This window comes from Aplidium turbinatum, chromosome 8, assembly GCF_918807975.1.
Source record: "Aplidium turbinatum chromosome 8, kaAplTurb1.1, whole genome shotgun sequence".
Taxonomy (NCBI): Eukaryota; Metazoa; Chordata; class Ascidiacea; order Aplousobranchia; family Polyclinidae; genus Aplidium; species Aplidium turbinatum.
Window position 1 is genome coordinate 6,502,340 of NC_137479.1, and position 22,313 is coordinate 6,524,652.

At 38.0% G+C, this 22,313-nt stretch overlaps 1 protein-coding gene across 1 annotated transcript; it reads left to right on the forward strand.

Annotated features, from left to right (window-relative positions):
• Window positions 1-10,177: 10,177 nt before the first annotated feature.
• LOC145775686 (serine/threonine/tyrosine-interacting-like protein 1) lies at window positions 10,178-16,649 on the forward strand. The gene is made up of 7 exons (XM_082587026.1): window positions 10,178-10,326; window positions 10,529-10,690; window positions 11,020-11,156; window positions 12,579-12,724; window positions 14,373-14,473; window positions 15,279-15,391; window positions 15,910-16,649. The coding sequence occupies exons 1-7, from the start codon at window positions 10,224-10,226 to the stop codon at window positions 16,039-16,041; spliced, it is 894 nt and encodes a 297-aa protein (XP_082443152.1). The 5' UTR covers window positions 10,178-10,223; the 3' UTR covers window positions 16,042-16,649.
• The last annotated feature ends 5,664 nt before the right edge of the window (window positions 16,650-22,313 follow it).

Genomic DNA, 22,313 nt, shown 5'->3' on the forward strand with positions numbered 1-22,313 from the left:
GAGGCTCGATGGCAGCTACTGCAGACACTCAACTGCATTAAGTTATAAAATACTTTACAATCAGTTCATGGACAGAGTTACCTCTGAACTGACCGAATGGTTTGAAAGTAGCCTGAATTCCGATTCTGCAAAGTATAAAGAACTTGCACGGATTTTCAAGACCGGTTTAGTTCCTGAAATGGTCAAAATTATCCAGAGCTGAATAGACAATCAATGAGTTATCAAATTGATTCATTTCAGCAAGGCAACAGGAGCAAAATCTCTGTAGGCTACAATGCTAAAAGAGCTTCTCAGGCATTGTCCGAGTTGGAAAAACCTCTCTCTATTCTCAAATACTCCAGCTGATTAAGATCCTCTTTTTGCGTGGTAAGCTCTGCTGCTTGTGAGAGGTCATTTTCCAATTTTCGTAGATTGAAAACCTGGCTGAGAAATACTTTGGGACATGAAAGGTTAAATGCTAGCATTGTTGCAACATTCACCAAAATATTCTTAACCCTATCTGTTACTGCTTCCTTTTGACGTCAAGAGTTACTGGCCGAGACCATCAGGTCTACGTCTCTCTTATTGCTAATTACTCCGTCGGCTTATATCAAATAACAACGGGATAAAGTATGCCGTTGGTCAAAAGCCTTATCTATCACTTCAATCAATATATTTCGCAAAATATATTCGTGATTGTGTATTTTAGGTAGAAAAGGTGATGAAGACTCGGTTTTTGACCTATTTTCGCCATTTCTTGGTCAAATTTCCCAGTTCACATTTTATTTTGAAAGTCCTCTTGCATAGAACACAGAATTTCATCAATTTTGTTTTTCCGTTTCTGTGCAAGCAGTATTCCATGCACTTTTTGCACTACAAAGCAATTTGCGCAAATAATAAATTACCTTCCTAATTGATGTCTGCCAGCAAAGAATGACTCATATCGCGTCAAAGACCAACTCCCTACCCAGTACCCAGACAGCAAAATCGACGTTGAATCAATGTAAAAATGACGGATTTTGCTGCCTGGGTAGAGAATGGAATTTTAGCGCCGTCGTGTTATGACTGACAGACACAAAATGAAACCGCACGCTAATAGTAAACTGTCAATCAAGCTATTGAATATCAGGAAATTTCTTGCATTTCATAACTGGCTGTGACAAAAGGTTTATTGTAAACTTCACAATTATCCGATACCAACATAATCGGGATTAAAAGTTGGGGCAAGAAAAAAAAGTAAAAGTCAAGAAATCTCAGGTTTCTAGCGTTACTGCTTCTATGTGAAATTGCTGAATTAGCAGAGGGCGAGACCATAAGGTCTACGCCAGAGACAGATACGGTTAATGAGGTCAGCATAAATGACAGTGCTAATGTATTTTCAATGCGCACTACCGTAAGACGCAATTTGGTTGTAACAAGTTCTTGTGATGTGTTTGAAAGTTAGCATTTTTGTCATAAATTTGCAGATGTTCTTCTGTAGCTTCGATTGTTTTCAATCTCCTGACTAGTGACTTTGTCCTATAGCGCACTAAGTGTAATGATTCTAGTGAAGGAGAGGGCAAGAAGAAAAGTATAACTTCTGTATTTTTTGGAAAAACTAAATATTCATTGGAAGTTCATAGGTTCAAATCCCGCTGGAGGTACCAATTTTTCTTTGCTTGTTTCTTTATCTTGCAGCAGTCATTCACAAGAGCATTGGTAGCGCTTTTATCTCCACGATTTCTTGTCTGTATATTATGCTGTAAGCAGGTAATTTACCGAGGTCCGATGATTGTTTAATAAACTTAAGACCAGAACCACTAAAATTGTGTATAAAAGTATGCGTCCCCCAATGTTCAAAATCGTCTAAACTTTGATAAAATTTTGATTTATCCCCCCCAATTCTCCACTAACTTCGGCATCACTGGTGACTATAAGCATGATGAAAAATGTAGTGGAAATGATATGAAAATGGTCTTGATGGCATGCGAGTGACTTCGGTATGCCAGAATGATGGAGTTTCTTTGGAGTTGTTTCAAATGAATTGTTCAATCAAATTGAATTTGAATTGAGCCCTCATTCAGGTGCATGTTATATTTTTGATCATCAAAGTAAAAAATATCACTTTCCCACGAGGAAATAAAATGTAGAGACCTGGTGAAATTCTTTATTGTTTTCTACACATTTTTCACGTAATAGCCTATGTGTGTTATCGAAGCCCACATGTTAAAAAAAACAGACATTGCCTGATAAATTGTAATTGCAGATTATTTTGAACATTGGAAACTTTAATTAAATGAGTGAGCACCTGTCTTGAAACAAATGTTTTAAAACTGTGCTCTGAAGCTAATTTATAAATGTATCTTCGATTTCTGATTCTGACTTTAGTCTCTCGATCATTGCATCATATATCTAGTCAGTCGCTGTCATCTTTTACATTGATTCAACGTCGGCGCACGTTGGGTCAATGTGGAAGAGGACTAGTTTTCTGTATAGGCTAGTTTGAATATGTATTTTTAACTTCTGTTTGGACATCTTGTTGTTGCTGACTTGGACTTTGGTCAGTCGAAATCAGTGTTTCAGCGGATCAGTTCTTTTTTGCATTGATTCAACTTCTGTGCGTGTTGTGTCAATGTAGAAGAGAACTAGTTTGTTGCGGTAGGCAGGGGCTCCGGACACTTCCTGAGAGTGGGGGGGGTAATTTAAGCAGGGGCGGGAACGATGTTTTGACATCGACAATGGCTTATTGGATTATCACATCACATATACTTCTGGAAGGTTGCTCCCCAGACCTCGTTCGCATTACTGAAAGCTCCAATGTCTTATACAGCGTCTTAGGCTGCATGTTTCGCGCCGAAGGCGCAAAATTTTTGCCTTTCAGCACGATTTAAAATCGAAAAATTCTTTCAACGAATCTGAAATCACGAGCAAAAGCTTTTTAACATTTGCCACATGTTTTTGAGGTTTTTAGACAATTTTGACTGGAAGTGGGGACGTACAAAAATCCCTCTCTGTATTCTTCCTTGGCTCAAGTCCTCCAAATTTTGCGCTTCAGACGCTAAAAGTTTAGATTTAAAAGGCCAAAAGCGTTAAGGTCAAAGCTATAATCTATAAAACTTAATTTACAATTACATGAATAGGCTACAGCACGACAACCTGTGCCATAACATCCACAGTGAAATGAAACGTTTCAGCATCGAGGCCAGGGTTAGGCCTACATTCAACTCAGAAAAAAGAAGCTAAAATGCATTAACTTTCACAACAACTGAAAATAAGGAGACATCTTATTCTTGATCGATACTACAGGAAGGCCTACCATCTGCGCCGTATAAGAAATAACACTAAACAAAAAATGCCATAACACCCAGGTAATACAAAGAAATAACATTATAAACGAACACCTCAATTCAAACAAAACACTGTGTGCACTCTGCTTCTATTCTAAGCAGAACAGTCAGAAGTCGCCAAAGACTTTAAATCTTTGTGCATTGTTGAAAAAAAATTCTTTGCCGATTTCATCTACACTTAGTTCATCCAAATACACTTAATGGGCATGGCACATGACAATGAAATTGAGTCTTGAAGCAGTCATCGTGCTTTGGAGTCATGTTTAGCGGCGTAGCGAGCTAAACAATCTTTCAGCTTCTGCAGAAGAAGGGCCATTGACCAATAGCAATTTTACAAGTTTTTCCACACTGGTATAACACTCTTTGACAATAATAGGCCTAAGTCCCATTAACTTGTTTCGAACATCGCACACATACTTGGTCGGCCCAAATTTCTGATGGAAGTGGCTTAAATCTTGGCCCAAAATTTTCACGTCGAAGCCATATCGTTCCAACGCTGTAACAGCACTGTCTTTGACTGTGCCAGATACTAAAACTTCAAGCATTTGGTGAGTTTTAATTTCTTCGCCATTGAAGCGGTGGGTGAGGCCTTGCACTATGATGTCAATAGATGCATAGAACCGCCTTCTGTAATGAGAAGCGAGGTCATGGGAAGCACTTTGCTCACAGCGCTTTCTTGAAATTTGGACTTTAGCTAAGCCTAAGCTATCTACTTGCTGCTGAAATTCCTTGTATAACTGCATAAATTGTTTTTCATTTCTAAGACTCTGGTAATTAACTTTTGAGTTTTCAACCAGCTCCATCATGTCGGTGATGGTATAAGACTTGATCTGCAACAGGCCAGTTATCTTTTCAAGTGGTTGAATAAAACTTGGCACAATTGCAATGCAAAGAATGTGTTGCTTTGCAATAATTGGGAATAAAGGCCAGATGATTTCGCATTGTTGAAAATTTGAAGTGTGTTTAGCAAGGCTTCGTAGTTTGACAACACTGAAGAAATGGCCGGTACACGTGTCAGCCATCTTGTTTGGCACAAAGTGTGCAAGCGGCAAGCCATTGTGGGATTCTCCCTATAGGGCGATTTTGAACTTGCCAGATTGATTTTGCAAACTACAGAACTCCTGAACAATTCCCATAGCATTATGCAGGTCTCTATTGCATATTTGCGTTGTCTTGCGAGTCGGAGTTTCCAAGCAAACAACTTAAAAGTTGTGCAACAAAATAAAAAAATGAAAATAAAACACAAAAGTAGAAAAAATATAAAAATTAAATTTTTATCTTTACATTAGTGGGGGGGTAATTTTACACTAGTTACCCCCCCACTCCAATTGGTGGGGGGGTAATCACCCCCGCGGCCCCCCTCTAACGGAGCCCATGGCGGTAGGTAATGTGACAAATGTCAAGCATCGGCAAATTACGTTGAAACAAGATAGGCTGATGTAGCTGTCATTCTCCTCAATTTTAAACTGCTTTATTGCTTGTGTGTTTTTTTATTTTTATTTTGATCAACTTGCAGGCCGTTCTTTGTGAATCCTTTCATTGAATCATGAAACAATCCTCCAGATGTTTACAGGTTATTAGGTTTGGTGTTATTAGTTTTGGTGGCTGTGCAATTTTAAGATAGTGGTAACACTGTTTTATCGATGTACCGGTAGCCTATATTTTAAACTTTTGGGTTTTGCCATCTTTCCCTTTTGTTGGTGTCAAATTCGTATGTTTACTTTGCCGTTCTGTACATGTTTGCGCCAGCAGCAAAAAATAAAATTGAAATTGAACAAAAAAGTTTACCCTCCTTTTTTCTTATAATTGTTGTTCGTAAATCGTAACCTATTTGATATTTATGCCTCTAGCTTCTATTCTTGTATTATAGTTAGATCAATCTTGGATGATTGTTTTGTCCCAGATCACCTACAAATTCTTGCATTTTTGTTATTTTTCAATACATTCCAGTTATTTTTTATGTAATTTTTTAGCACAACTTTTCTTGAAGCAATAAACTCTTTGTATACAAGTTAAAAGTAGGCTACGTTTCGCTGGCGTTTGGATGGTTTTTGCATCTTTTTTCTCAAACTGGACAAAGCCTTCATAGGTTATTCGTGGTAATTTCGTATAGGGAACGTTCAAATATTACGTAACGCTTTTTTTCCGAATTTTTGACTCCCCCCTCCCCCATGTAACGCCAACGTAACGCTTTTTTCAATCCCCCCCTCCCCCATGTAACGCTTTTTCACTACGAATTCAGCACAAAAAACTACCATTCCGTACTCGAAAGCGTTACGTAACGTTTTGCTTGAACCCCCCCCCCCCCGATGTGACGCCAACGTAACGCTTTGCATAACCCCCCTCCCCCTCGAAGGCGTTACGTAATATTTGAACGTTCCCATAGTCTACTTGTAGAGGGTTTTGACGCAGGGCCGGTTACCGAGATTGGCAGAGTGAAGTTTTCCGATTGTTGAAGTGTTGTTGCCAGGGAGCTATTCCATCCACTAATGTGCCGCTGAACCATATCCTGAAAGAGTCGAACTAGCGCAACGTGATCTTGATTCGAACGAGTGACCACTGAGCTAAAGTTGAAACTATTTTCCTTCTACGTTTCGATCACTCATAAAAACGACTATCTTATTGAAAAATGAAGTGTCAACAAAAGCCTTCAAAATCAAATTTCTAGTCTGTAATTAGCCAATGCCTTCAAAAATGCTTTTTTAGATATTTTTTCAAAATAAAAAAATTCTCATGACGTTATATCATTTCGCTGTGTGTAGATTTCTATACACATGATTGTTTGCTGATTTATTTTTTATTTTTACTTGTTTAAACTCTTGTTGGTTTTTGTTTTCATAATTGAAAACTGCCAAATGTCAATCGCTGGTTAAATTCTTTTCTGTCCTGGCGGTTATTATCAACGGACATCGTTCTATCTGTTCATTTGTTTTATAAGTAACGTTAACATCTTTTGTCAGACTTAAAAATTATTGTTGATTTGTTCAAATTCACAGTATTTCTGCTGTACTTCGTTTATTTTTTAAATTCAAAAAGATCTCCACCACTTGGTGTTGCCACGGCAACGCCTTGTAAGTTGTTGGTTGCTACTGCAGGTGATGCCAGTGCCACACTTGTTGAAAACTCCCGTCTTAATTTTGCTGATCGTGAGAATTTCTATTTCAATTTGAAAGTAGGTAAAGCAACAGTAGAAATTGTTTGAGCTTCTAAATCCATTTTCACGATTAGGTTTACAATTGAAGTTAAGTGTATATCACATTGGGGGGGGCAGAACGTAAATTTGCCCAAATCTGCACGCTTTTATAGAAATTGCCCAAATATAATGTAGCCTATGCGGTGCATGATAACAGTGAAAAACTAACATAACAAGATCACTAGCTAGCTAGAATTTCTTACCCAAGTGATCAAGATAGAATAACTGAATTCATCTTTGAATATACTTTGCTTGTGCATTGCTCGATGCTTCTGCACTTTGGCATGGTAGGTAGGAGTAACATTTAGGAGTATTATATACCGTACTTCAGCAGTAGCATTTTAAATGTTGGTGAAATTAACATGACACAGTTGCATATACAAACCAGACTGAATATTTATTTTTTATTTTGGGGTGCAACTGCATCATTTTAATTTTGGTAGTTTTATAAAAGTAACCAAACAAAGCTAAGCAACACCACAACATTAACATTACGTTTAACAGGTACAGTATATAACATTTTTTTGTTAAATGTTGTGGTGTTGCTTAACTATGTCCATTTATGGTTGAAAAAGTACTGTAACTTCTTCACCCGAATTGTTTTATAAAAGTATTCACCAACAGATTTATATAAATTCATATCTTGCAGTTGCCCAAATCAAGATGATGCATTTATGGATATTAGGCCTATGAAAAAAATTAAAGACTTTGTAAATTTTGATGCCGAGGTAACTGTATCATGCCAATTTGGGAAGTTTTATAAATAGACTATGATCACATAATTTCATATTTTTTTGTTGCCCAAATCTAAACGATAGGCTACAGTTAAGTAAATGGGAAAAATTAATGAATTTGTTCATTTTGGGAAAACTGCCTCACGCTAATTTGGGCAGTTGCATAAACACACTAATTAGATAACGTCATGTTTTCAGCTGCCCAAATCAACACGATGCATTTGTAAAAATTAATAAAATTAGCTATATAGCAAATTTTGCGTTTTGATTTGGGCAGTTTCACAAAAGTATTAGAGACATATTTTGGTGGCTGCCCAAATTGGCATGATGCAGTTGGTTAAATGCATTTCGTACTACTGTTTGATCACCATACAATACATCAATACGGGTGTGCCAAATGAAAATTTTGCGGCATATTTCTTGTGCAAATAAGAGGCTGTACCGTACTTAGTTTGATAGGTAAAAGATATTAATTTGTAGTTTTTCTTAATTCATGCAATTTTGAAGCTTTTCATATAGCAATTTTTGCCCTAATAATTGCAAGATTTTGCCCGAATTCGCGACGTTTTGAAACAACAGGGGGGCAGCTGCCCCCCCTGGCTCGTACGGCTATGCATACGGGGAAACTTCATGGAATTGCAGATGAACAAGCAGCAAATGGTCGTTTTTCCATTTTGATTTGTGTTCGTTTAGTACAAAATAATAGCCTTGTGAGAATAAACTAATGTTGAAAAACTTAATGTAAAATTATTGAACGTCCATTTCATTTTATGAAATAGACTCAGAAAGATTGCAGGCATGCAATGTCGTAACTTCCTTTTGCTGATCTCAGCAGGTTGGTGTACGAACGTGCCATATTTTTTCTTCATATTGACAATATTTTCAGACTTCACTGAGAGTCTACTCTGAAGCAGCTAGTCGGATTTTACAATCTAAGACAGTGGTTCCCAACCGGGGTGCCGCGGCACCCTGGGGTGCCAATTACAATGCTTAAGGGTGCCGCGAGATAATTGAGATATTGCAATACTGCGGCCCATTCTTTATTTTAACTTTAACCCGTTAAGTGCGGAATATATTTATTTCTAAACGAGTTTCAGTGCGTATTAAGTTTCGCGTCTCCTAGTTATTCCCGGCTCCTTTCTGGAGAGTCGCTTAGTGGGGAAGTCGCTGGCGGTAAGTTGATAATCCGTGGGTAAGCATTTGTTTTCTCGCCCAAGAAAAACAGCGTGAAAGAGATTTTGACTCGTTGCTGTTCTTTCCATGAAAACATTTGAAACGCATCATTATTGCCAGGTTTCATGATTTTGTTTTGCAAAGAAATCGAGAAATCCATTTTTACTGGACTCATTGTTTTGAATCTTAAAAAAGAAATTTTAAGCTTATGCACAAGCAGATACCTCTCGACGAGTTCTGGATAAAAATTCAAAATAAATATCCTTGCGTTGGAAAGCTATTGTGCTTTTGCTGCAATTTTTCGCGTCATACCTATGTGAGAGTGGATTTCCGTATTAACGAACATAAAAACTAAAAAACAAAAACGACTGCTTATAGTCGAGGAAGAAATGCGGATGGCTTTATCGAATGTGCCCCCAGATATTAAGGGACTTTGTGCAAGAAGTCAAGCCCAAATTTCACACTGACTTTTGAATAAATACATTTATTTATGCGCGCTATACTATACAACTCATTCTGTGATATTTCATGCAGTTATTTGAAATATAGAAACCTCATAAAATTGATCCAGTTTAGCCAGGGTGCCGCAAACTATTTATCTCTTTGATAGGGTGCCGCAAGGTCAAAAAGGTTGGGAACCACTGATCTAAGACATGGCAAAGATGACACTGTTACATTGCATTGGCAGACAGAGTGTTCAGATGTGGAATGAACCAGGGCTAACTGTTATTTCTACAAATTTAAAGTAGGCTATTTTTATGTGTTGAATAGTGACTGGTAACTTTTTGGATAGTCACTTTTTGCATAGTGACTGGTATATGAGTAACATGTTTAGGGCATAACATGAGTGGCCATACAACAATATTTATATATTGATTGGTAGTCATTTTCATTCTTATTGTGCGAATTATTTGTGTTTATTGTGTTATGTATATTTGCCAGCAGAAAAAATAAAGTAAACTTTTTTTTATTTTTTTTTTGCCTGTTTTTTAATTAGGCCTCGATGGAAGGGTGAAAGAGCACCGATGGAAGTTGCTATCTCAGTTTTGCTATTGCTGATCTTCAGTTTCTATAAGTGAATATATCCTGACAAAGCTTTACAAGTTGGATTTATACCTTTCAGTTTTGTCATTTTTTCCTTTTGTTTGTGCCAAATTCGTGTGTTTACTTTATCGTTTTTTACATGTTCTCGCCAGCAATGAAAAATAAATTGAACTGCTGTTGTACATTATAATGTATGTGTTGTCCACACTTCTTGCTAGCACCTGCAAAGTTATGACAAAATAGTAATAAAAAGTGTAAAAATTTGTTGGTTACCTTAATGTAAATCAGTGTTTTTATATAGCAATTCATATAAGATTGTCAATTGCGAATCTTAGGCTATCTCATGCATCAACATTCAATTTCGATTTCGAGTAATGGGTAGTACCAAATTTAAGTCATAAGTAGAGTAGACAACCGGAAACAGACATTGCAGTCGGCTGCAGCGTGGGTCAGGTGTACGTCGGAAGGCGTAGACCGATGCATAGCGCTCAAGTCCGCTTTCCCGCAATGCAGGATAAAGATAAAACAAACAAAAACAAACAAACAAAACATAACGTGTACGGTATGAGGCTCATTGCTAAAGCATACAAACAAAACTATACTATTTTATGGATTAACACTGACTTTATGTGTGTTGGTTGTTAAACATCAGCACAGCAAAGAAGTGTCATTGCGTGAATAGTGGCATTAATGGAGTTTGTGACTAATTTTTTTGCAACACCAGGTTGTAAGGTCATTGTAACTGTAGTGTAACTACAGTAAGAGAGTAAAGTTATGGCTAAAATAGTTCTTATTGAACCAACAGAGTTATATAACATTCTCAATCAACACACAGTTTATCCTTGTGTTAGTGATCCAAATTTCCTTTTACTTTTAGGTAAGTTATTTCACTTTTGAAGGCATCGGTAGCCTGAATGTTTTGTGACATTAGTTTACCAAATAAAAAAGATTTAATCAGTTTCAAAGTTAACATTTTTTCCTAAAAATATAACATATCTCAAAGCTAAATTGTTAAATTTACCAGGGTTTAGAAGAAGTAGCCATTGGTTTACACAACACAACTTTAACAATGGCTTTAGATGCAAGGGGGAAAACAGAATACGATGAGAGCCATGTCATTACTTCAAAACGTGCCCCTCAAGAAGATGAGGAAACATATCTAGTTCCTTATGATGCGGAGTTGGAATGCAAAATTCATGTTATAGTCTATGATGGACACTGTCGCTCACTGAGAGAGAAAAGTAAAAATTGCTTAGACTAATTGTTTCTTTAGAGCAGATTATTGCATTGGCTTGTGCTTGATCAAAGTTTATAACAAAAACATTGAAAAGTTGTTTATTAATTCTTTTGGCAATATGTATTGTTTATCCAATGACATTTTTATAATACTGTATTTAAGTTGTGCAGGTCACTCTAAAGGTATTTAAGTTATACTAACTGATATACATTAAAAATTGAAAAGCAAAAATAAATACCGTAGTTTAATCAATAGCCTAATTTCCTTATAAAAATGTAGTTTTCTGTGAACAATCTTTACTACACACTACTAAGGTTTAAGAATACTTTGTAGGTCCAGCAGTGCTTTGTGCATCAGCCATGGCAAACAGTGGAAGCAAAAATCCAGTAAAAATTTTACGAGGTGGTTATGAAGATTTTTCTGCAATGTATCCATTTTTAAGAACTCAAAAAATTATATACATGCCACAGGTATTAGAATGACCTTTGTGTTTCGTAGAAAAGTTTTATTTTTAAAATCAAACAGTAGCTTCTAAAATAACTTTCATTTCATAACCATTATAAATTAATCATAATCAAAGCAAAATTTTTAGATTTTACTTTGGTAAATTTTTTATTAAGTAGCTACAAGTTTATTTGGAATAACTCTTGTTGTTAGCTTATTTATTTGAAAAAGATCATATCTATAATAGGCTTCATAGTAAGAATATGGCTATCGAGAGAATTTAGTTCCCGGGCCCTAAAACTATTCGTGGTCCAGAACTAATCCTATGAACACCACTGAGAAGGGACATATGTTCTGTTCCTTCGTGTAACCGAAGTTGGCCACCATAGTTCAAATGTTTTGCCCTTTAATCTATTCCATCTACACACTGACGTCAAATGAAGTGCAATTTTTAAGTTCACTACTTTAAATGCACAGACCAAGAGTTAAATTTTGATTCATGATTTTTTTGTAGGTTAATTCAGCTTATTCGAAATGCATTATACTTCACACTTTAATTATTTGTACCATAGACTTTGTTAAAATATATATGTATGTGGATATCATAAAAACGAAATATCCACTATTCAGTCAATCAAAATTCTTTCAATTAGTCTGATGAAAATAAATAACAATGTGTTATGTTCATATTGTAACATTCAATTTAACAAGTATGTTCCATATCAATTATGCTTTAGAGAAGATAATTTATTAGAAGAGTGTTAATCAATCTGAGTAGAAAGGACAAAAATCAAAACCCTAAACTCATGTTCAGTTTGGGTTCCTATCACCATATTTCGATATCATCCTCATGTTTGTAATCTGCAAGTCGCTGAAGCAGATGAGGTTTATTAACCAATCAGAAGAAGGCAAGATGTAAATCAACTGATTGTAGTCATGCGAATCATGCATGCTAGAAAGTAAATTCAATGAACGTTTCGCTGTCGCCAGCCTGGCCTAGAGGATTAGGTCTAGAGAATAGCCATTTCTATGGTGTAAGTTTGATTCCCATCGCTACCATTACTATTTTTCTTGTGTAATTACCAAACATGTTCAAAGCAAGAAGCAACATTCTAACTGAGTGCTAGAAGGCTCACTTTGCTGCAAGTTAGCAGGTTCACAGAGAAAATTGTTCTATGGTAAAGTGGCTACCGGTCAAAATAACCCATCTGCTGTAGCGACCTACAGATTACAAATATGCATATATACCGTCCTACATTCAACAAACGTTTTAAAAACTCGATTGCTTTTATCATTACTGCTAAAATTAAATGAGTGAATCTTCATGAGCAATATTAAATAAGGAAAAATAAAAAAATTCCTTGTGATAAAACTAAATAAATCGTTTTCAAATCTTGATTGCACTATTGCAATGTTTTGCACGAGTCTCTATATTACTTTTCATACAGGAATATGACAGCATAGAAACATTCCCATGTGAGGTTCTTCTTGGGCTTTTGTACATTGGTTCAAGCAAGCAGGCCAAGAATCCTCACATTCACAAAGAGCTGAAAATACGAGCTCACATCAATCTATCGGATGAAAGCGACCCATTGTAAGATTTCATATTTTTTAAAATATTTTTGTTATCATATAAACTATCTTCTGCATGAATGTTTATGCTAGAATTTCACATTGAATAGAAATGTATTTTACAGATGTGTTTTACTGTAGGCCTATGCTAGCCATTCAAAAATACAGTGCTGTAGATCAACCATACATCAGTAGGTCTGGTAATGTAGGTTGCATTTATTGTTTGATAACCGATCCTTCATTTTGACTTTCTACATCATTGTTATCATAAATGCGTTTGGATCTACTTCTACAAGCTTACCACACCCGCTACAGTCTATAGTTCTGAAGGCCTGTGGTTTAATGTTAATTGTCAGTGTGTGTAAACTTTGCCTAACCATGAAAACATTTGCTTTCTATTGTTGCTGTGTAATGTGTATCTATCGAAACGGTTAAACCATCCACATGAAAGATATAAAGCTACATAAGAAGAATTGATAGGCATGTGGCAAACGCTTGCTTGAAATCCAGTTGAGGTTGAAACTGATAATCACGGAGCAGTGATTAGCACGCATTCCGTACATTTCGTGCAAAGATTTAAATTAATAAACCCACATTTAAAATAGTATAATAAATTTGAGACCTACGCTATTTCGGCTTATACTAGGCTGCAGATGTGGGCTACTATAATCAGGGCCGAGTACACGCTTCCCCGGCCGGGGGGCATGGCTGTTTAGGGGTCCACTTATTTTAGTAATGTTTTTTGACTGTATTAAAAAAATCTACTACACAAGCTCCATAATCAATAGCTTAAATCATGCAAGGCCGTATTTACTGCTTCCCAAACCTCCGGTTGGGGGCCCACGCCCTACACATCTATTTAGTTCATTCAGCGTTTTGCGGCTTGTAATTTAATTTGTTATAGCATTTCATGTGCTACGGGCGAAATTTCCATGGGTGAAGCAAAGGTAATGAAGTTCTAGCCTGCTGAAATGCTACACCATACGAGGGCACGAGGCTATGCACATTTTCAAAAAACAAATTATTGAAATCCTTCTATGGTCGTAAATACAGTTTTTTGAAAGGGTAGGCCAACTTAAATTGTAAACCAAATCTTTGGTTTAAAATTTAACCTTAAATTTTTTACACAAATCCAATTTTAATTTGATGAATCTGGTTAGCCTACATACAAAGCGACCCATGGTTACATACAAAGTATGAATCTTAATGAAAAAAAAACATTATTGCGCCCAAAATGCTTAAAAAGTGACCAAAACAAGATTGTAGTTGTCACAATGTTCCGGGGGCAAGCCCCTCATACCCCCTATCCAACTTTGTTTTTTTGGGCATTAAGTTTTGCATTGCCCATTCATCTTATAAGTTTTTCTTTGTTAAAACTTTGTTCTTCTACAACTTTTTCCAGATACGCTACTACATTATCAGCACATGTACTTTTTTTTCTAAACATTTTTAAAGTTGTTTACTCTTTGCTGAAATGATAAATGCGAATGTTTTCCCAACATTGAGAGAGTTTGTGGCCATAATCTAACGCTACCTTGTCCTATTTTTACGAGTCATCACTAAATATAGGGGCCCACTAGTGGATTTCAGGGAGGGGGCAAGGTGGTACTCGCACGACCCTAACTATTTGTACAAAAATCCTAATCCAAAGTGTATTCAATTTCTTACAGCTTCTCCTTTCACGACAAAGACCACTATCTGCATATTCCTATTGAAGACAACGAAAATGCTGATTTTGCGTCATACATTGATAAAATAGTTAAATTCATTGGTAAGTCATGGAATAGTCGAAACAATTGAATTTAACAAACGAAAAGAAATTTAAAATTTGCGTTTTAGAACTTAGTGCAGGATGTTATATAATATGTGCAGTGCAACAATAACTGAAGTTGCTAGAACTGTGTACTTTCAATTTGCATGGGAATTAAGAATATACTGTAATATTCAACAATAGCATTGTTTTTTCATGGACTAGGAGGAGCGCAGTTAAAAGAAAATTAGCCAGTCACGGTTTTTTTGGTACAAATCTTTTGACTCAATACATAATGTTTGAAGCAAAGAGTGGGAGTGGTTTTTGGCATTTGTATTTACTATTTAACTAAAGAATAAGACAGACCGCATAATGAATGCTTAAAATCCAGGTTAAATTTATCCTTAAACGATTGGCAAGGAATAAACCAGAGTTAAAAGGTTATTCCGTGACCTATAGTCCATGTTTTAGACGTAAGTTTATTATGGCAATTTGTATCACAGTTACGTTACCTATTAACAACTCAATTTTTAATCAATCAAATTAACAACTAAATTACCTATTATTATTATTACCTATTAACAACTAAATTACCTATTAACAACTCAATTACCTATTAACAACTCGGGAGGGGGGGGGGAACAAGCACCTTCTCGTGGTCCCTCCCGTCAGTACCATATCTTCAAGGAAACAAGATATGCCAAGCAAAGCTTGTCACACTCGAGCAAACCTTCATACGCCATCATCATCATCAACTCAATTTTTCAGTCTTTACCTACCTTTTCTTTCGTAAATCGATTGTGAACTACTTTTCTTTCTGAATTAGACGACAATCGGGAGGAAGGGAATACCATTTTAGTTTGGTCAACCAATGGAATCAGTAGAAGTGCTGCTGCTTGCATTTTGTATTTGATGACTTACTACAAATGGCCCTTGAAGGTAGGGCAATTCACTCTGCACTTGACCGACGTAAAACTACATCAGCTTTTCTTTATAAATAATAATTTTATAAACAAGTGATATGATATTCTAGGCTATTCACTGTTTTGTTAATTAAAGATATTATTTAAGTCGGCATATTTAATTAAATCAAAACATAGGCCTTGTTACAGTGATTTGCGCAATCTGAAATAACTTAGCATTTTTAGATTAAAAAATTGTAGCCTATGGTGGATGCAGGATGAGTGTGGCCATTCTGTGCTGGGCTAGACTATATTAGCAAAGAGACACTTTTGAAAAGCCCCCTACCCCTTTTCAACATAATCCTGCGTAGCTTACGCCGCTGCCTAAGTAGCAGAAAGTAACAGCATTTCTACAAGACATGGTTCAGCTTTTTTGGCGTAGCTTATCGTATTTTTGTTTGAAATACAGTGGCTTAAGCCAACAAGTTACAGTTGAAAATAATCAAAGTTTCAAGGGTACCGTATGTCACACTCCGTGGGTTGTTGTACTTGCAGGATGCGTGGAGGCACATGCGGGCTTGCCAGTTCACTATCCGTCCGAATCGAGGTCTGGTCAGGCAGTTGGGAGAGTTTGAGGAAAAACTTTTGGGTAAAAAAATTACCAACATTGAAGACCCAAACTATTGAATGACCTTTTCTAGTTTTACTTCGAAAATTTATAGTTCCTTTTACATTGTTGTACTGTCTTGTTTTTCTTCACTTCTGTTTCAGATTTGTAATTATAAGCTTGTCTAGGTTGCCTTGAAGAACAAGTGACTATAAAAAACTTGAATATTTTTTATTGAAATTTTATTTACTCTAAAAACCACCTAAAATAAACAAGATTTCAAGCACTTAAGGTTTCCTTCGGTAATAGCCTGTAAGCTATCTTTCTCTTCATGATGAGTAAGCTACAAATCAAGATCTATTTTTCTGACCACCGCACCACGGCTTAGCATTACAATAATTTATTGTCTATTCTTTTCATTCATAGGTCTATAGCCTAAATCTTGTGAACAGTCCTATGATTTCGTTATTGCAACTGTGCGACGTTTAACCAGGCCGGCTTGATGAGGCTTTTATTTTATTTCAGTGTGAAGCACATCTTGACGTTTGCTTTTTGGCATTTTTAATGTGTCGTTCTATCCTCCTGCTTATGTAGGCCTTTGCTAGCCTACATTGTAATGTAGCCTATAGGCTAGGCCTCTAGTGCATCGATGGTTTTCGCTGTGATGGTCAGAAATACAACAACCTGAACAGAATTAGGCTATTATTTGATTAGCCTACCCCTAATGGCCTGCTAAGCTTCTTGGACTACACTGAGATGCTGCTGAAGTCTGTTCTTGGTCACATCGTCAAAGACTAGTAGCCAATAGGCTCGTTGTTGCATTTGGTGGAACCATAGATAGGTATGCAGGTAGCCTATAGGGTAGGTTTATAATTGATGGGAGGCAATGCCTGCGGTCTGTTTTTTGGCACCACAAGCAGAAGATGCCGTGTCCTATTGGCGCACGGAAGCGAATTTCTCAATGCCGGTGGAAAAATTGAGACGTAGCTCCTATTGAGACCTCTCTTGGTAAGAACAATGGCTCAAGCTCAAGTAGGGGATCGAGACTCGGGTAGGCTAAGTTGGCCAAGCAAAATGAAAAATTGAATTTGTGAGCTAATAACAAAACATCATAGGGGAAACCTGTGTAATTTGATACCATGTGTAATTTGGACCACCCACTTTGTTTCGTTTCACTCTCCTTCAAATCTGTTTTTTATTGGACAGTTGCAACAACCACATGACCTTACGTCATCACTAGCAACGACTAGTTTCTAAACAATGGCGTTAGGCTGCAGTTCAGCATTTTCAGTTTTCAGGAAGACTGATGTAATTTTCTACGGTCATGGCGTAAGAAATTGTGGAGAGGATGTAAAATTTTTTTCAAAAAGAAATGTGAGGATTTGTTACCCAAGGAATTGGCCACCTAGCTGTGTGAAAGTTTTAAAAGGTTTAAAAAGCGAAAATAGTAATCTATGTGACATGTGTGTAATTTGAACCACCAGGGGTTCAAATTACACAGGCACTTTTATAATGAAGTGCAATGTTATTGAAAGTTTTATCACGTCACTTCTGGAACGAAGAAACTTCAAGATCAAGCGGCGCTGGTTCGACTCTCGGGGTGTGCGCTTGAGCAACGCACGTTGAGGACTGCTCTCCATTCAGCGGCACCTAATGGATAGAATAGTTCCCAGGCAACAAGACTTCAACAATCAGAAACTTCACTCTGTCAATCTCGGTGACCGGGCCTGCGTCAGTGATTCAAAGCCTTTACAAGTATGCGAAACTATCAATTGCGTATGTGAAACTTATCAACTATCAAAACTATCAACTATCGAAACTATCAAACAATCAATTGCGAAAAATGGATAGAATAGTTCCCAGGCAACAAGACTTCAACAATCAGAAACTTCACTCTGTCAATCTCGGTGACCGGGCCTGCGTCAGTGATTCAAAGCCTCTACAAGTATGCGAAACTGCCAGGATTAAGCTTTGCAAGAAGCTTTCCCAGTCCGAGGATAACGATTCAATCAATCTTTAGCCCCGTGTCCCGATAACATCTGCCCCGAACTTATACTCCATGCTGGCACCGCCATGAAGTCTTGGCTGCGCAAATTCCTGTCTTCCTGCTTATGCCAACTCAAAATCCCCAAAACTTGGAGACGAGCCAAAGTAGTCGCGATCCCTAAGCCACAAGAGGATCCGAAGAGCTATCGACCTATATCTCTTCTCTGTATCCCTTTTAAAATCTTCGAACGTCTTATCTACACTAGAGTCGAACCAATTATAGACCCACTCTTGCCCCGGGAACAAGCTGGTTTTCGACGTGGAAGATCTACTGTTGACCAAGTCACTCTCATGACTCAAGACATCGAAGACTGTTTTGAGGCAAAGAAGAAGGGCTGGTGCTGTGTTTCTTGACCTCACAGCCGCATACGACACCGTATAGCACCAAGGCCTCACCTGCAAACTCCTCCGCCTGCTCCCGGACAGGCACATGGTCTGCATGACCATGGAGCTCGTTTACAACAGAAGCTTTACCCTCACCACCGGAAATGGTAAACCAAGCAGGTTACGACGCCTTAAGAATGGCGTCCCTCAGGGATCTGTCCTGGCCCCCCTTCTGTTTAACATCTACATCCACGACTTGCCAATCACGGTATCCGTAAAGTACGTCTACGCCGATGATTTGGCCATTTTACACTTGTCGAATCAATGAGATACATTAGAAGAGACTCTAAACCAGGACATGTCGACACTTTCGGCATACCTCCAGAGATGGAGACTGAAGCTCAGCGAAACCAAAACAGTGACGACAGCCTTCCACTTAAACAACCGGGAAGCGAAACGTGAGCTCAAGATCAACACCGATGGAAAAAATCTGCCCTTCTGCCCAAACCCTAAATATCTAGGGGTAGTCCTGGACAGGTCGCTCACTTATCGTCAACATTTGGAGTCACTACGCAAAAAGATCTCAACACGCACAGCTTTGCTAAGGCGCATGGCCGGCTCAGGCTGGGGAGCCGGAGTCGATACTCTGCGCATTGCCACCATCGCGCTAGTTCACGCTCCAGCAGAATACTGTGCACCTGTCTGGAGCCGCAGTGCCCACTGCCATCAAATCGACACTGCCATATACGACGCCTTGCGTATCGTGATAGGATGCCTGCGACCTACACCATCGGAAAATCTCCCTGTCCTTGCAGTCATCCAACCAGCTGAGCTTCGTCGCGAAGAAGCCATCCTGTCTCTTTCTCGTCGCGCTACAAACCCCAACCACTTGCTCTACTCAAGTCTCTATGAGTCTGTGAACGAGAAACCTCAGCGACTGAAATCGAGACACCCATTTGTACGTGCCGCACAACTCCTGATGAAAACCGCTGAAAACCAATCCATCAATGCGGCTACCTGGGCGGACCACCAATGGAGCTCAGAGTGGAAGAAGAACTTCTCAAGACTCCAAAGTTTCATCTCCGACACCAGCAACCACCCAACCGGAATGCATTTGCCAAAGAAGGCCTGGGTGCGGCTCAACCGCCTGCGTACTGGCGTCGGACTATTCCGCTCCAACATGCACAAATGGGGGATGGCTCCATCCGCGATTTGTGAGTGTGGCAAGGAGGAACAAACCGTAGACCACACCATTTGTAATTGCGCCATCTACCATGCGCCAAATGGTGTGCGTGGTCTGCGTGAACTGGATGACAAATCAATTGAATGGCTGCTCGACACCTGCCCAAACATCTAGACCGCGTCGCCGCCACTGCCCAAGGGTGGTAAAAGGCAGAGCCCCTCGACCCTTGGAGTGGCGAAGAAGGTTCAAACAAAGAAGAAGAACTTACGCAGTGTAGAGAAAATATCGTACACAATAGATGCAGTAGGTGCACAATATCATATTTCGTCACAGACTTCTTTCAAACAGTTTTGCTTTACGATTTAGACGCAAAAATGACCAAAATTCTCTAATTTGTCATTAAAATATAATATTTTGACCTTGAAAATGACCTCAGATGGTGTTGAAAGTAACACTATTGAACTAGCTATCCTCAAAACCCTTAATATGGAATCCAAGATTGTGTTTCTAGCTTCTCTAGAAGTCATTTTAGCCAGGACTCAAGTTAATCAGTCCGACTCAAGTTATAAACCCCGAGCATGAGAGGTTCCAGTCCTTTACTGAAGGAGTCCATGATTTTATCTCAGAAAACTTTTTTTACATGAGTAGCCTAGCCTATACCAAATAAGCTTTCGAAAATAACAAAGGTTGTATCAAACATCATGTAGTTGGAACGGCATGCCTTTATTCCTAACGATTTGGTCACCTTAACGATACTGATAGGAAGGACCTTGTTCGCAATAGGCTACAAACCCCATTTTTGCATGGGTACCAATATCGGAACATTTTTTAATGTATCTGCGAATCGAGGTACGTTTTAGACCGTCGCTTGAGAGCAGTGGTTGATACACATTTCCGCGATTGGTTTTCTTGATTACTTACCATTATTCTATTATTACCATATGGGTTAGGAATAAGTTGTCGCAATTTGTGGCATAAAAACGACGTTAGGAAGTGTATTAATGATATTGATCGTTTAAAGCCGATGTAAAACCGCGATTTACTTACTTTGGATACTTGATGATAGGCTATAGAGCGGGAGCCAGGTCGATTTATTTGACCGTCTGGGTCAGTAAGGTTTGACAAGTGTTTCTAGACTGAAGTTTTGTGTAGATTTCAAAAATAAACTTCTTACTTGCACTAGCCTGACCGTTTTATTAAGCGTTTTCCGAGATGATACCTGTCAATATCGCTGTATCCGTTAGGGTGCACTATTTTTCCCCCGACCTTTAGCAAAAAACCTGAACTTTTTTTTGCTGATGAGGTTATCTTAGAAAACAACTTTTGCAAAGTTTCATTTTGATTGGACAAAGTTTAACCCCCCCACCCGGCCATTTTCTAAGGGGACTAACGGCATTTTCTTCACATTATCGCCACTAAACGGAGCTGCTTACAAGATGCAACTGCATATTTACTTTGGAAACATACCCCTCTTCATTCTGCATAATTTAAAAAAATTTATCTGAATTGGCCAATGGGAAGCAGAAATATGGGCAGTTTTGTACTCTCCCCTAGCGCAATACTGCCTCTAGTGGCCAAAACATAACAACAATTATCTTCTTAAATGTTCATCCAATTGAAGCAAAACTGTGGTCTAACCCCCCATTTTTCAAGGGTGGTGAGTTCATTTTTGCTGCTAGTTTTAAAGATTCTAGCCACTAGGTGGCAGAAAACCTGCTTTTCATAAGTTTAAGCTAACGTAACTGCTTGAACTTTACTTCAAATATGCAAAGTTTCAACAAATGCAACTCATTGAGATGTATATCATTGAAACAAACAAAGAAAGAACAGTGCAACATAAAATGAGAACCGATGGCACAAAAAATGATCTTAGTTAAAAATGGCGGTGTGTGCACAAAAAGGTTTGGCTCTGGATTTGGAAAACCTTGTTTCCCTGAACTCCCGGCAGACACATCCAGGGATCTCCAGGATTATATTGAAGAAGACTTATTGTCGTTTTTTAAAATCTTGAAAATTGACTCAGCATTTTTAAGTGAACCTATCGAAAGCTAGGATGACAATGAGACTTACAAAATTGCAAAAACAATTGTGAATAACATCAGTGTGGTTAATGACACAGCAGAGCGAGGAGTCAAACTGGTCCAGGATTGTTATGGGACTGCTCTCAAGTCTCAAGGAAAAACGATACCAAAACATTTTACAAGTAGCCTAGTAGAAAATTCCCGAAAAAAATTACCAAACCAAAGAAGTAAGAAAATAGATTCAGCGTCATGGTATCTGACAATCTAATTGCGAGTTTACTGTTTCATTACCTGTGTGACCTTTATGATGTGAAATTCGTGTAAGGTTATTGCTGTACAATATCTATCACAATTACAATAGATGTTGCACTGTTCTTTCTTTGTTTGTTTCAATGATATACATCTCAATGAGTTGCATTTGTTGAAACTTTGCATATTTGAAGTCAAGTCCAAGCAGTTACGTTAGCTTAAACTTATGAAAAGCAGGTTTTCTGCCACCTAGTGGCTAGAATCTTTAAAACTAGCAGCAAAAATGAACTCACCACCCTTAAAAAATGGGAGGTTAGACCACAGTTTTGCTTCAATTGGATGAACATTTAAGGAGATAATTGTTGTTATGTTTTGGCCACTAGAGGCAGTATTGCACTAGGGGAGAGTACAAAACTGCCCATATTTCTGCTTCCCATTGGCCAATTCAGATAAATTTTTTTAAATTATGCAGAATGAAGAGGGGTATGTTTCCAAAGTAAATATGCAGTTGCATCTTGTAAGCAGCTCC

What these genes read in the sequence shown, in the direction of transcription:
- LOC145775686 (XM_082587026.1), top strand. Translation starts at nt 10,224, where the DNA reads ATGGCTAAAATAGTTCTTATTGAACCAACAGAGTTATATAACATTCTC. An exon ending in AAATTTCCTTTTACTTTTAG is followed by an intron (nt 10,327 to 10,528) that starts GTAAGTTATTTC and finishes CAATGGCTTTAG; the next exon opens with ATGCAAGGGGGAAAACAGAA. An exon ending in TCGCTCACTGAGAGAGAAAA is followed by an intron (nt 10,691 to 11,019) that starts GTAAAAATTGCT and finishes AATACTTTGTAG; the next exon opens with GTCCAGCAGTGCTTTGTGCA.